Source organism: Paroedura picta, chromosome 3 (assembly GCF_049243985.1).
Source record: "Paroedura picta isolate Pp20150507F chromosome 3, Ppicta_v3.0, whole genome shotgun sequence".
In the NCBI taxonomy this organism is placed as follows: Eukaryota; Metazoa; Chordata; class Lepidosauria; order Squamata; family Gekkonidae; genus Paroedura; species Paroedura picta.
Window position 1 is genome coordinate 163,041,386 of NC_135371.1, and position 15,875 is coordinate 163,057,260.

General features: G+C 48.4%; 1 protein-coding gene across 7 annotated transcripts in view; it reads right to left on the reverse strand.

Moving 5' to 3' along the window:
* The window catches only part of ARHGEF25 (Rho guanine nucleotide exchange factor 25), a 120,428-nt gene that overhangs the window by 27,950 nt on the left and 76,603 nt on the right, over positions 1–15,875 (reverse strand). For 6 of the 7 annotated variants that reach the window (XM_077329175.1, XM_077329174.1, XM_077329171.1 and 3 more), the window contains 3 exons: positions 8,352–8,429; positions 2,958–3,085; positions 1,449–1,515 (listed from right to left, as the gene is read on the reverse strand). In XM_077329175.1, coding sequence (XP_077185290.1) covers positions 1,449–1,515; positions 2,958–3,085; positions 8,352–8,429 — 273 coding nt within the window. The remainder of the gene's footprint in view (positions 1–1,448; positions 1,516–2,957; positions 3,086–8,351; positions 8,430–15,875) is intronic. The other variant, XM_077329176.1, reaches the window with a different exon arrangement.

The window sequence follows — 15,875 nt, forward strand, 5'->3', positions numbered from 1 at the left end:
GAGAGAAGGCGGTGAGTTCCCCTGAATGTGAGTGTTTTTTTAATGTAAATCCAACTGTTTCAAATGTTTAAAATTACTGTTTTCTTTGTGCTGCGTTGTGAGCTGGCCTGAATCTTTGGGGAAGGGAGGCATATGAATTTGAAAATAAATTATACAGATATCGATATATACACAGAGATATAAAAGATGCTACAGGAAAACACTGCTTGGTCATCTGGAGAAGGGGGAGTCAACCTGTGGTCCTCCAGATGTTCATTGACTACAATTCCCATGAGCCCCTGCCAGCAAACGCTGGCAGGGGCTCATGGGAATTGTAGTCCATGAACATCTGGAGGACCACAGGTTGGCTACCCCTGATCTGGAGAACCTTTCTGCTCATGAAGGCATCTGGCAGCTTACGGCAGCAACAACAGACTTGGGCTGGTTGGCCCTTTAATATGACCAGCAAGGCAAATCTGCAAGGACCTTAAGTTCTTCTAGGTGGCATTAAGAAAAAAGAGGTATAGAATATCACTGGGAAACGTGGGGATGGGGGAAGTCCCCACATAAGGCAAAGACATTCTGTTGTCCAAAAGCTGGAACTTTCGGCGCCCATTATTACAAGCATGTTTTCAATAAGGACTAGGCAGACGGGTTCAATTGAGAAAACCAAAAACTCTTCTGAAACATGTTAGAGGAGCCCAAATACTGTTCTTAACCAAACTCTGCACAAAAATTCACGAATGTGGAGACACAGACGCCAGCCTCCATGTGGGGTCTTGGGGTTCTTCGGGCATCTCTACTCATCTCTGGATTGCAGATAGTTCCTCTGGGGAAAAATGGATACTTTGGAGGTGACACTGTGCCCCACTGCAGTCCCTGATCTCCCTGTGCTCCACCTCCAAATCTCCAGGCGTTTCCTGACCTGGAGCTGGCAACCCTACCTGTCCCCCACAGATGCCTGGGGGTGACCACCGGGAAACCCTAGCATGGAACTTGGCCTACTATGGTGTCCTGCTGAGACCAGCGCTTTAGGATGGCAGCATATGAGACCCCTGGGGAAGGGTGGGATATAAATCTGAACATTAATTAATTAAATTAAAGGGGCAGAGAATTTTGGGCCCCAGAAGAGAAACCGGTTGGCAAGGGACGAAGTGTGACTCATTCTCAGAGAGGATGCGGCTCTCGCTTCCCCCCTGAAACAGGTGCCAAAGTAAAAGAGAGGCAGACCTGGCCGGTGCCATTCAAGAGCATGCTGTTACCTGTGGTTTACAGACACTCGACGGGCCAGCTGAATGGATCGCTAAACCTTTCCCCTCCCCATGGTTCGGCACCAGGTGCCTTAGGAAGCATGGGAAGGGATGAGAGACCCTCTCTGGAAGAACAGCAAATTTTTCGCGCTGAGACTCACAATCGTTTACAATCAGGGAAAGAGGAATCAATGGCTAAAATGAAGAGTGTGTCAGCACCTCCACAATCTGGCCCAGGTCCTCCACGTACATCTTCTCCGTCTCAATCAACTCCCTGAGAACAAACCTGCAGACGAGAGGAAGCAGCAGTGTCTGAGGGGAAGAGACTTCCTGGCACATCCCTGCTCCTCCTCCCGCCTTCTTCCCGTCTCCCTGTTCTGCCTACTCACTTCCCTTGGAGAGACACACAGCAGGGCCTACTCGGCATAGGCCCCTTGTATGGCCCCATATCTCGAACCTTTACATATTACAGATATAAATAACTCATTGGTAGCCTTAGAGTTGCCAACATCCAGTTAAGGCATATGATCTCGAGGCAACGAAGTTCTCTTCCCTTGGAGAGAAGGGCTCCATTAGAGCAGTGGTCCCCAACCTGCGGGCCGCGGCCCGGCGCCGGGCCGCAAAGGCCATGGCACCGGGCCGCGGCTCCCTCTCCCCGCCCCCCCCCCCCCGCAGTAAAAAACTTCCCAGGCCGCAAGCTTGCGGCCCGGGAAGCTTCTTACTGCGGGGAGGGCGGGGAGAGGGAATCAGGGCGGCCGCGCCCGCCCGGCCCGCGGGTGCGGCCCGATCCACGGGTGCGGCCGGGCGCGGCTCACGGGCGCGGCCCGATTCGCGGGTGCGGCCGGGCGCGGCTCGCGAGCGCGGCCCGATTCGCGGGCGCGGCCGGGCGCGGCCCGATCCGCGGGCGCGGCCGGGCGCGGCCCGATCCGCGGGCGCGGCCGGGCGCGGCTCGTGGGCGTGGGCCTGCGCGGTCCCTGCGGGCGCGGCCCGATGCCCTGCCGGTCCCCAGCCTAATAAAGGTTGGGGACCACTGCATTAGAGGGTGGATTCTACAGATCACACCCCTCGAGGTCCTTCCTGTCACTGAAACCCACCCTCCCTAGGATCTATCCCCAATCTCTAGGAATTTTCCAAGCCACAGCTGGCAACCCTAGTAGCTATAGTACCTCTCCATCACACGACATGTGAACATGTGACAGAGATCAAGGGCAAATCCGGGTTTCGTACGGAATGTGCACAGACTTGGGGGAAGAAAAGGTGTCCCGATGTAACCTGTTGTGGGGTACACATCTTGACTGTGCACTGGACCTACTCAGTTCTGGGGTTGCCAGATTCCAGGTGGGGGCTGGAGATTTCCCAGAACTGCAACTCATCTCCAGACAACATTAACCATTTGATTAAAATGTTTGCTCCACGTCTCCTGGAGAAAATAGCTTTTTTGGAAGGTGGATTGCGTGGCATTATACCCTGCCAAGGTCCCGCCCCTTCCCAGGCTCCACCTTACAATTTTTCCGAAACCAGCGTTGGCAACCCTTTGAGCCGCAATGTGTGACCCTCCTCCCCCCCCCCCCGGCTGAACTTGCCAAATCTGAGCTTCCGGGTTTCCCCAGCAGCATCTAGCAAAAAGTCTGGGGACGGAAGGGAGAAAGTCCTTTCTCCCCATTACCCCAACCCCGCCCTGTTCTCCTGCCAAACCGGTAAGCCAGGTCACCAAGGGAAATCACTTACATACTCTTTTCTAAGGCACTGCGCCTCTCCTCCTCTTCTTGTTCCTGTGAGGCGAGGGGCAGCAGAGGGGCTTCTGAGGGGGGCTGCGGGCTCTGACGGTCCCTGGGGAGCGGAGAGGGTTCAGGGGCCTGCCAAGAGGGAGAAGAAAGGAACCATGACATCTTACAGCTCAGAACATTCAGCCGTCCGGGGTGAGAAAGGGGCAGTAGGGTCTGGGAGGCACATCAGGCCCCCCTTGCTCAGTTGAAGAAGGGTTACACGGAGTCTTGTCCTTAACCCCCAAAAATCAGGAAATGGAAGAGGGCATGTCAAGGTCACAGATCCAAGAATATATCTCCAGTCTCTCCAGCAGCCACCTCACTTTTGAGATTATCACCCAAAGAGGCTGAAACAGAACTAAGTAGTAACCGGGTGACAAAGTCAGTCCACTTTGAAAGGATTCAAAGTCAGTCCACTTTGAAAGAAAACCCGAATGCACCCTTTCAAATGCTTAAATTTTCCTTTTGATTTTTTTTCTGTAAAATATTGTTAAAACTAATTTACATTTCCTGTGAACTACATTTTTTAAAAAAGAGGATGATTCTGTGAAGGTTCAAAAAAGTGGCAGATAACGGTATGAGCAATAGGGTTGTGAGTGTCCTGCATAGTGCAGGGGGTTGGACTAGATGACCCAAGAGGTCCCCTTCCAACTCTATGATTCTAAGAGAGCTTCAGTCCCAGCAACCAAGATACATACAAAGGGACGGGGGCGTGGAGGCCTGGTTACCTTTGTTTCAGTTGATTTAACGGTTGATGTTTTAATCTTAGAAAATAGTCAGAACAATAACTTTCAGGTCCTATTAGTTAAGGGACTTTTCCCTAGAAGATTAATATGTATCAATGTATACATTCCACCTAATAGTAGTAAGAGCCAAGGAGACGTTCTCTGGGACTCCCTGGCTGATACCATAGAATCCTTGCTCCTTCACTATCCAAATTCCTATATTATAATGGGTGGTGATTTCAATGCAAGAATAGGCTCTGGGGCAGTTGATGTAGGAGGTAATAAGAGTACTCAAATAGCCACCCATGCCTATCTCTTGGATCGTTCCTCAAAGGACAGGATTGTCAACAAATTTGGCCTCAAACTTTTAAAATTGCTCTCCTTGGCCAATCTATACATTTTGCATGGTACCAGCTTGGATATATCAGGAGGTGCTTATACTTACCTATCAACTTACCGAGCTAGCACGATTGATTACATCACAGTCTCATCTGATTTACTTAACCTAGTAGCTAAGTTTGAGGTTGTTGATAGCTTGTTAAGTGACCACTGCCCACTGAGACTAACACTTAAAACTACTGGCAGTAAAATCTTGAAACCAGTTTCTGAATTAGCAGGTTTACCATGTTCTAGGAGACTCAAATGGTCTGACCAAATTCTCCCAATTTTTTGCAAACCCAGAAACAGAATCTCTAAGGCATGCCATCCTTCAGTCAGATAATGATGCCAACCAAATCTGGGAAGCTATTACTACTCTCCTAAAGCCGTTTCTTGTTAATAACAGACCAATCAAACCTTTACCATATTCAAATAATGGATGGTTTGACCAAGAGTGTAAAACTCTCAAAAAATATATAACCCACGCCATGAGGAAAGCAAGGAGTAATACTAATGAGTTCTAAGAGAGCTTCGAGTACAAGTACTGCCCACATTCTTCACCACTGGTGCTTGTTTGTTTAGAACAGGATTTCTCAACCAGGGTTTCATGAAGCCCTGGGGTTTTCTTAACAGCCCTGGAGGGGTTTCTCAAAATGGGCGGGAGTTAATTAATTTTGATTTTACAGTTGTTAAGCATTTATTGCGTGATATGAGCATATATAGTGCCTCTTGTGACGCAGGGTAGTAAAGCAGCCGACATGCTGTCTGAAGCTCTGCCCATGAGGCTGGGAGTTCGATCCCAGCAGCCGGCTCAAGGTTGACTCAGCCTTCCATCCTTCCGAGGTCGGTAAAACGAGGACCCAGCTTGACTGGGGAAGGCACGGGCAAACCACCCCGTATTGAGTCTGCCATGAAAACGCTAGAGGGCGTCACCCCAAGGGTCAGACATGACTCGGTCCTTGCACAGGGGATCCCTTTAAAGGTAAAGGTAAAGGTATCCCCTGTGCAAGCACCGAGTCATGTCTGACCCTTGGGGTGACGCCCTCTAGCGTTTTCATGGCAGACTCAATACGGGGTGGTTTGCCAGTGCCTTCCCCAGTCATGACCGTTTACCCCCCAGCAAGCTGGGTACTCATTTTACCAACCTCGGAAGGATGGAAGGCTGAGTCAACCTTGAGCCGGCTGCTGGAATCGAACTCCCAGCCTCATGGGCAAAGGGGGATCCCTTTACCTTTACCTTTATGAGCATATATAGTCATGTCAACCCACCCACCCTCCCAAGATGGCCAACAATGGGACTGGAGTGGGTGGAAAAGGGAAGGACCCCGGGTGGGCATGTACCCAGCTATGCTTCCCAACCATGTTCTGCACACTTCTGGAGATTCTTGAAGCCTGAAGAATGTTTCAGGGGTTTCTCAATGGTAATAAAGTTGAGAAAAGCTGATTTCGGGTATTTGCATGCAACTGTTATATCGAAAATAATACTCAAGAAAAATGCGCATGTTAATTTACCACATTATATTAACCCTGGGGAAAATGCCCAAACTAACCACAGTTAATTTATGGAGGTATAAAGAAATCACGGTCTCTCTCTCTTGATAAACCCTTATATTAATTCCAGTTTAAATAAAAACTGCATTCATTAGCTTTCATCTTGATTAGAAATCCTCCTCCTGTTTCTGATTCATAACTAATTAGTCAATTTCGTTAACTATGCTGCTTTACGAAAAACATGAAGTTCTTTGAGAGCATCTGGTATTTTCGATTTTGTCACTATGTATATTTTTGGCTAGCATGAAGATGCTTGCTGATCCTCAATTCAATGTTTTTAAAATGCCATTCTGAGAGACTCTTATTCTTTTTTCTTTTCCAATTCGAAAACCGTTTCCACCTTAAGTTTTGCTGAAATTTAGAATCATATAATTACAGAATCATAGAATCATAGAGTTGGAAGGGGCCACACAGGCCATCTAGTCCAACCCCCTGCTCAACGCAGGATCAGCCCAAAGCATCCTAAAGCATCCAAGAGAAGTGTGTATCCAACCTTTGCTTGAAGTCTGCCAGTGAGTAATTAAATATTTACGAAAAGTGCATCTGGGTCATTGAAATAAAAATGTTTAATATTCAGTGCTAGCCTGAAACGATCTTGTTTTCAAATCCAGGAATGTACAACTTATTTCTCTTAACTACAGCTGCAACCAAGAGTGTAAATAAACGGGTGTGTTTTCAAAAAGCAGTGTAAAAAGAATTTGCTTACATTAATTTCAGTTCTTCTCTGGAGAGGGGCTTGGGTGTCCTGTTACATTAGAGCCAGCAAACCCAGGTTCGAATCCTTAATCTGTCATAGAACCTTGGGCCAATCATACAGGCTTAATCTACCTCACAGGGTTGTTGTGAGGATAATATGGAGAAAGAGAGCACTGAGTTCCTTGTTGGGGCAAAAGAAGAAGAAGAAGGAGAAGAAGAGTTGGTATTTATACCTCACTTGTCACTACCCGAAGGAGTTTCAAAGTGTCTTACAATTGTCTTCCCTTCCTCTACCCACAACAGACACCCTATGAGTTAGATGGGTCTGAGAGATCCCTGACAGAACTACTCTGTGAGAACAGCATTATCCAGACTGTGACCAGCCCCAGGTCACCCAGCTGGCTGCATGTGGAGAAGCGGGGAAACAAACCCAGCTTGCCTGATTAGACACCTCTGCTCTTAACCACTACACCACATTGGTGTATAGAAGGAAACAAGTAGGTCCCCTGAACAGCACTGCGCTGAGTTAATTCCTATCTGGTCGGTGATCCCCAGCCCCAGAGAAGTGTGTTTGGCCTTGACCAGAGCCAGGGCCTTTTTGGTCTTGTCTCCAGCCTGTTGGAATGAGCTGCCAGTGGAGATCCAGGCTCTTTTGGAACTACCACAGGGCCTGTCAAACAGCGTTCTTCCACCAGGCATATAGTTAAGGCCAACATTTACGGGAACACTATTCTTATCAGTGGAATGTATTAGTTATCAAATTGTTTTAAGCTGTGTTTTTAAGCTTTTAACTGGGAATAAACTCTGATGCAAGCTGCCCAGGGGGTGCCTAAAAATCCGGGGAGGGCGGTATATAATATAAATATAATAAACAAACAATTTTTAAAAACCACAGATATGGCTCTAAAACGTATCCGCAAATACAGACAAAAGGGACAGTTTGTAGTGTCTATGATCAAAAAGAGAAAAAAACCCTATCCCTTGGCTATTTGGAAAACAGTGTTAGTAGCCTAGGGAATACGTTTTTACTCTCTTTTTGATTGTAGTAAAAAGTATCCAGCATGGTGCAATGGTTAAAAACAGCGGACCCTCATCTGGAGAACTCCACACACAGCCATCTGGGTGACTCTGGGCAAGTCACAGTTCTCTTAGAGATGTTCTTGCATGGCAGTTCTCTTAGTGCTCTCTCTAGCCTCTTTGCTCTCAGACGTGCCTCAGTAACTGGAGCCAGCAGTAGGTAAGGGGGGAGGGCCCTGGGCAAAGGGTGGTGGTGGTGGAGGGCCTGCTAACGAGGGCCTCCCAGCCTGCTGACTGCCTGCTAAGGATCTCTGTCCCGGCCCTGCTAATGAGCTGGCCAGCCCCTGCCCACCCCACTTGATCCGGCTGCGAGCGGCCCAAAGCCACCTTAGGCTGCCTGGCCGGGGGCCAGGGGACGGGACCCTTTCAAGGCCCATTCTTAGGAACGGGCTTTGAAGCTAGTCCTTACATACTCATGCAAAATTTCCCCTTTCGCTAATTTGTGGAAATGTTTGTTAATATATTTACTGAACCGAACTGGAGAAGGTACATACGAGACGTTTTCCGTTCTTTTTTCTTCAAGAAAAATCGGCTATCGAAATATTTTCATTGAAAGAAGAAACTGTGACAAGTTTGTCCTTTGATGTTCGTTGTAATTAGCTATTTCTGCCCCACAATGCATCTCTCTTTCACTCCTACACAGTGTGTTCCTTCCTTTGTTATACTGACCATGGGGAGGAAGGGAAAGAAAAACCAGCAGTCCTTCTAGAGTACACTTTGATGCCCCCAGCTTCAAAGAAAGTCATTCCCTTACTATTGGTCCCTTTCCTTCCTCTGGGAATCAAAATCCTCCACTGAGCTACCTCACAGTCTACTTTCCTCTGAGGTGCCGGAGGACCACTTTGCCCCGGGGAGAAGAGAGATGAGAGGTACATTTCACGCACTAATGCAGGACAACTTCACCCACCCGCACATGCGCCCCAGCTCACCTGAGTGGGTTTCCCCGCACCATCTCCTTCAAGCAAGCTGGAGAGCAGAGAAAGGTCCGGGAGATGAGCGTTACCATCCTGGAAGACATGGTAAGAGGGTTATGGCAACTGCAGGTTCACAGACTGGCCTCCAAGAAGCCCTGACGGAATTCTTGATGGATCTCCACACTTTCCTAAGGGCAGCACCACTCCCACCAGCACCAGCTTCTGTGGTGTTATCTCTGTCCCTTCTATGCAGTCGGTGTCTTCTCTGGTCCGGTTTCGTTAGGGATGCCAATCTCCAGGTGGGACCTGGAGATCCCCTGGAATTACAGCTCATCTCCAGACTAAAGAGATGAGTTCCCCCTGGAGAAAATTACTGCTTTGAGAGTATACTCCAGAGGACAGAGATCAATTCCCGTGAAGAAATTGGCTCCATAGCATTATACTCCACTGAGATCCCATTCTGCCTCAAATCCAACTGACTCCTGGCTCCCCCCCCCAAAGTCTCCAGGTTTTTCCTAACCCAGAGCTGGCAACCCTACTGTTTCATATCCTGCGCACAGCTAAGCTATTTCGATAAGCATCTGGGCCCTTTCTTCCAGAGTTCAATAAGCTTTTGTTGAGCTGGATGGTTATGGGGAGCAGCTGCAGTGTTTTACTACTACTGCTCCTCCCCCCTTGAGCAGAGCTGCTTTTTTATTGTGTTTTTATATGCTTTGGCTGCAGGCAACTTCAAGCAAACAGCAAAGTGGGATCACCATCTCTGAAACCCAGTGCAATGAAGAAAAAGAAACCTAAGTAAAATTTCAGCCACCCCAGTAAATACTTGGCTCTTGGCCCGTTCGCGTGGTTCAAACTCATGATTTGTTATTTCCTCTCCGGCTGTTTCATCTAAAGGTCTAACTAAATCCAAAGGCCTTTTGAAAAACTAACCTACTTCCAAAAAGGGTGATTCCAAGGCAGAGAAGAGGCAGGAGGGAATGGAAGTGAACTATTTGCCTGCTCAGCCAAACCACCACCCCCTACACCAGGGGTAGTCAAACAGCGGCCCTCCAGATGTCCATGGAGTACAATTCCCATGAGCCCCTGCCAATGAACGCTGGCAGGGGCTCATGGGAATTGCAGTCCATGGACATCTGGAGGGCCGCAGTTTGACTACCCCTGCCCTACACAGACACACAAGTGTGCTTTTGCAAGGCTAGTGACAGATTTAGAACATTGGGAGGGAAGCACTTGTGGGGAGCAATCTGAAGAAATAGGATACAGGCGTAACATCCAAGGTGCATGGCAGTGCCTTTATCCAGGCATGTATTGTTTTACAGCAGGCCCTCTCCACCAGGGCTTTGTGAACTCCTAGGGTTTCTTGATGGCCCTGGAAGCGTTTCCTGAATGGGTGGGGATTAATTTTTAATATATTTTTAAAACTTGTTCAACATTTATCGGGTGGTATGACCTATATGGAAGAGCCTCTTGTGGCGCAGAGTGGTAAGGCAGCAGACATGCAGCCTGAAAGCTCTGCCCATGAGGCTGGGAGTTCAATCCCAGCAGCCGGCTCAAGGTTGACTCAGCCTTCCATCCTTCCGAGGTTGGTGAAATGAGTACCCAGCTTGCTGGGGGGTAAATGGTAATGACTGGGGAAGGCACTGGCAAACCACCCCGTAGAGTCTGCCATGAAAACGCTAGAGGGCGTCACCCCAAGGGTCAGACATGACTCGGTGCTTGCACAGGGGATACCTTTACCTTTACCTTTTTATGACCTATATGGTCATTGACTCCCCCCCCCCAATGGCTGATGGTGGGCCTGGAGGGCGTGGGAAGGGAGAGGCCTTGGGGGGGCGTGTCCACAGCGATGCTTCCCAACCATATTCTGTTCAATCCTGCCATTTCTGGGGTTTCGCGAAGCCTGAAGAATGTTTCAGGGGTTTCTCAGCAGTTAAAAAGTTGAGAAAGGCTGACCTACACTTTTAACAAAGTCTTTTGGCTCTTTTGCAGTTGTTTTATGGTCTCTGGCCTGAAAGCTTTTTTAGCGATATCATTTTAACGTGCTCAATGTGGGCACGTTTTAAAATTGCCTGTGTTTAATGGCTCTGACTGCTTTTGAACGGCTTATTTGGCGCTGCGTTATTATTTTAGCCGTAAGCTACCCTGAACAGGTCTCGGAATAGATGGCAGATAGATTCTGTAAATAAAATCAACTCATTGTAAGGGGATATTGGCGCGGTTTCCGGATTTGGATCCGTCTCCCTGCTTCTGCCTCGCTGTGACCTGAGCAGACATAACTTTGAGCTATCAGTCAACTCTGGCCTAATGCCATCCGAACTTCACAAATAAATAAGATTCTGTTTAGTCAGTCTCTTCCAACTCTCTTTGAAAGCCAAAGGATGAGTAACCCAAAACCTGCCATTAGATCAAGTGCAATGTAGTGATTAAAACACCCTTTTTGACCCCTTTGACCTTGGAGGTACCGCTGAAATATTTCCCAGGCTTCAAAGCACCAGGAAGTGAGGCCAACTGGCCACGCCCCCCAGACATGCAAAGAGGCTCAGCTGACAATGGTTTAAATGACTCAGGCCACTCCCATTTTCATTGCCCCCAGGCCCTTTATTGGCCACTTTGGCAAGGGGCAGTCAACCTGCCCACATTTTAAAACATTTAAAACTTTCTTTTCTCTTCACTCCAAGCTGGAAACGGCAGCCACTGGGTGGGAGGGCTCTCCCCGGGCACCTTTTTGAAAACCCTCATGCTACGGTCCCATTGAGGGGTACCGTGGTTGGGAAGCCCTGGGTGAGAATGTCAGACTAAGATTTAGGAGGCCCAGGTTTGAATCCCTGTTCCGCCAAAGAAGACCGCAGGGGAACCTTGGACCAGTCATGCAACCTGATCCTAACCCACCTCACAGGGTTATTAGGAGGATAAACTTGAAGAGAACGATATTAGTTGCTTTTAGTCCCCTTTGGAAAGAAAGGTGGAGTACAGATGAAACAATTAAACAAATAACTATTTATTATGTCAATAAAATGCCATTGCTAATTCTTGGTCTATCCTGGTGCAAGTTTTCAAGCATCCTATCTGTTTAAGCAAAAATGGGTGCCACGCTGGGGGTATGTATGTTAAGATCGCCAGGTCACCCCTGGTCACTGGTGAGGGATGTGGTGGGTAAGATCACCAGATCTAGGTTGGGAAACTCCTATAGATTTGAGGATGGGGCCTGGAAGGACAGGTGCTCAGTGGGGTACAATACCACAGAGTCCACCCTCTAAAGCAGGGGTAGTCAACCTGTGGTCCTCCAGATGTCCATGGACTACAATTCCCATGAACCCCTGCCAGCGTTTGGAAACGCTGGCAGGGGTTCATGGGAATTGTAGTCCATGGACAACTGGAGGACCACAGGTTGACTACCCCTGCGCTAAAGTCTCCGTTCTCTCCAGGGGAGTAATTTGGGGATGCGCTGTAATTCCAGAGGATCCCCAGCACCCTCCTGGAGGCTGGCATCCCTATTGTAGGCACATCCGCAGGGGAAATTGTGTATGAGTGAATGAGCCAGAAAGTGGATAACAACAGAGTAAGGTTGGACTTCTTTTTGCAAATGCCAAAATCAACAGGAGAACTTTAATTTTGGCTTGGACAAAGGAACCAGGCAGGCACAGTGGAGACCAGGAACACACGTTCCCTCTGGAAACTTCTGACACAACAACTGCTTCACAGTAAACACCAGTAAACTACATATGCAACAGGCACCCCCTTAGTTATCAAGGCAAGCAATGCAGCTGTCAGAGAAAACCCACACGGTTTGTTATAGCATGGGACAGAACAACATGCAATGGAGAGGGGGACATCAAAACACCGTGCTGATTGAGCTCATTGGCACTTTTAAGACCAACAAGGTTTTATTGTGTACACAAAAGCTGAATAAAATTTTGTTAGTCTTAAAGGTGCCACCGAACGTAAATTTTATTCCGCTACTACAGACCAATACAACTACCCACTTGAAAACAGTCTTGATCGTTATTGACGCCAAACAGCGAATTGACTCAAATCCACACCAGGCCTCCCTACCCTTTACCCCCCTCCCCAGTAGTTAATTCCAGCGCCCGGCTTCATAGCTCCCAGCCTCACACATAAGCCCCACTAATTCCTCTAAAACGATGAGGCATCTCTTTCACGCCAACAGAATGCCAGGCACCGTAGAGAACGGACAGCTGTCCCTGTTCAGAGCACCTGCGATCAACAAGAGAGGTTCAAACGTACAAGATACGGGTTGGAAACAAATTGTTCAGTAGAACAAAACCTGGCCTTGTTTTAATATTCGAGGTGAGGGATGTGCAAACTATAGCGATAGTCTAGGGCTAAAGGTGGCTCAATGCAGCACGAAATATAGGTCTTCAAAAAGTAAAATTCAATCTTTCATCCGGCTGAACAAGGTGGGATGGGATTGGTTATTCAGAAGTATGTCTGGCCACTTGCTGTCTTATTGTAAATTGGGGTTTTATGGGGTTTTTACTGTATTTGAATGAATGAATGAATGAATGAATGAATGAATGAATGAATGAATGAATGATATTGGAGGGGCAGATGGGATGTTAGTAGGCTTGCCTGCTCTGGCTAGGGAAATAATTGGGCATTTTGGAGGTGGAGTCTGAGGTGGGTAAGGTTTGCGGAGGGGAGGGGGCATCATCAAGGCATAATATCATAGAGTCCACCCTCCAGAGTGGCCATTTTTCCTAGGGGGATTTATCTTGGATACCTAGAGAGCAGCTGTAATAGCAGGAGTTCGCTAGAGCCCGGTTTGATGTAGTGGTTACGAGTGCAGACTTCTAATCTGGCATGCAAGGTTCAATTCTGCTCTCCCCCACATGCAGCCAGCTGGATGACCTTGGGCTCGCCGCGGCGCTGATAAAGCTGTTTTGACCAAGCAGTGATATCAGGGCTCTCTCAGCTTCACCCACCTCACAGGGTGTCTGTTGTGGGGAGAGGAAAGGGAAGGCGACTGTAAGCCGCTTTGAGCCTCCTTCAGGTAGGGAAAAGCGGCATATAAGAACCAACTCTTCTTCTTCTTCTTCTAGATACCACTTGGAGGTTGGCAATGTCAGCCCTTAGGTTAGCTGGCATGTGAAGGGAACGGCAGGCCAAGGTTTTTATGTGGCAAGAGAGCTTGTTAGAGACGCTTTACAGAAAAGGGAAATGATACCAGATGAAACGTCGCCAGTAATTCAAGTAGGAATGATGCAAATATTTATGCCGAGCACTCCAACTATCATCACGCAAGGTACTCCTGTGTTTATTTTTTCCCTATCGTAAGGCCTTGTGGGCACACTTCCTAATAAAGGCCCTGCTACAATCGGTGTCTGGGCTGTCAGACCTTCGGGTTTTATTAATTAACATGCCACTTACCAGCAACGTTAAGCTGCATCGGTTCGGTTACGCACAGAGGTTTCCATAAACCAGCTTTCTGTTGATCTCTTGATCTGAATTTTGACGTCATTTGGGTTTTTAATTACAAGAAAGGCGCTCGCCCCTGATCTACAGTTCATCCCACTCCCAGGAGGCCATTTCAAATCTAGGCTACTCTTGGGCAGGCAGATCCAAATCTACTGAAATTCAAGGGGTTCTAGCAGTTCTGAAGGCTTCAATGATACTGATTTACCCTGTCACACATGGACACTGCGGGTGGGGAATATTTATGGATGTCCCCTTTGTTTTACCCGGGCTTGGATGAACCAGGCTAGCCAGAACTGGTCAAGACTTTGAAAGCTAAGGAGAATTGGCCTCCAAAGAATTCTGAAGACGCGGCTACAGAGAGGCAGGCAATGGCCAACCCCCTCTGAATGTCTTCTGCCTTTAAACCCCTAAGGCAGCCTTTTTCAACCTTTTGACCGTGGAGCTACCACGGAAATATTTTTCAGGCTTCGAGGTACCAGGAAGTGACGACAGCTGGCCATGCCTCCCCATCACCCCACCCCAAAGTAAGAGGCGCCTCAGGTGTAAAAAGGTAAAGGTAAAGGTATCCCCTGTGCAAGCACTGGGTCATGTCTGACCCTTGGGGAGATGCCCTCTAGCATTTTCTTGGCAGACTCAATACGGGGTGGTTTGCCAGTGCCTTCCCCAGTCATGACCGTTTACCCCCCAGCAAGCTGGGTACTCATTTTACCAACCTCGGAAGGATGGAAGGCTGAGTCAACCTTGAGCTGGCTGCTGGGATTGCACTCCCAGCCTTATGGGCAGAGCTTTCAGACTGTATGTCTGCTGCCTTACCACTCTGCGCCACAAGAGGCTCAGGTGACAAAGGGTTAAATTTTGGGTCCCCTCCCTTTCCCACCCTCTCCAGACTCATCACTGGCCACTCTGGGAGGGTGCACATCCACCTGCCCAAATAAAGGTAGATTTAAAAAAAATGTTTTTCTTTCCTCTTTGCTTGGAGCTGGAAGTGGCAGACACAGGGTGGGAGGTCTCTATACTATACAGTACCTTGGTTGGGAAATCCTTCCATAAAGGTTGCTATAAGCAGGTGGCAACTGAACAATATGTTCCGCCACCACCTTCATGTTTCAGACAACGCATGATCGAGAGCATCTACGGCCTACATCTAGTGCAATCCCAGGCAAGATAGAATCACAGAATCATAGAGTTGGAAGGGGCCATAGAGGCCATCTAGTCCAACCCCCTGCTTAACGCAGGATCAGCCCAGAGCATCCTAAAGCATCCAAGAAAAGTGTGTATCCAACCTTTGCTTGAAGACTGCCAGTGAGGGGGAGCTCACCACCTCCTTAGGCAGCCTATTCCACTGCTGATCACTGCTGTTTATGCGCACTAGAAATTTGGGGCTTACTGGAGTTCCAGACATGTCTTCTGAAGGCCCTTTACAAAGAGTAAGAGAGTGCCTAGTTCTTGTTTCTCAGCCTAACCGACTTTGTGGGGTTGTTGCGAGAACAAAATGAAGGGTGGGGGAGAAAACCAGACATGCCCCCCTGGCACCTTGGAGGAAGCAGAGGAGAAAATTGGAAAGACGGATGGATAGAATCTGGAAAGCATGCTGGATGGCACAGCGACGTACCCCAGTATATTTGCTTTGGGAAGAGACGATGGCTCACATTCAAATACCTGCTAGGAGTGAATTTTGCCCTGGGTCAAACTGTGGGGGGTGGGGGTGGTCTTTCTCTGCGGTGGCTGGACTCCCTTGCTTGAGTTGTCTCTAGACTCCCTGCAAAAGAACCCCACTCACAAACTATTAACCTGCCTATTAAATTAGCCCCCTCTCTGTAATAGCTTTTTAAGGAGGCGGATTATTATTAGTAGTAGGGGCCAAGCATGTTGCATTCAGGAATACAATGGGCGCTAGATTGTGGGGGTGGCGGGGGGTGGAAGAACTCTGTGGATGGTCTCTCCCTCACCCCAGGATCCGGAAAGGCTGTAGGCTGTAGGCAGGAAACTTGATAGAGATAGCTCTCACGCAGCAGGGATTGGCAGCCTCCAAGCCTCAGAGAGAAATGGAAGGAGGAGGGGGGTGGTCAGGAGTGGGGGACAGAAGTTGATTGGCTGGCCACT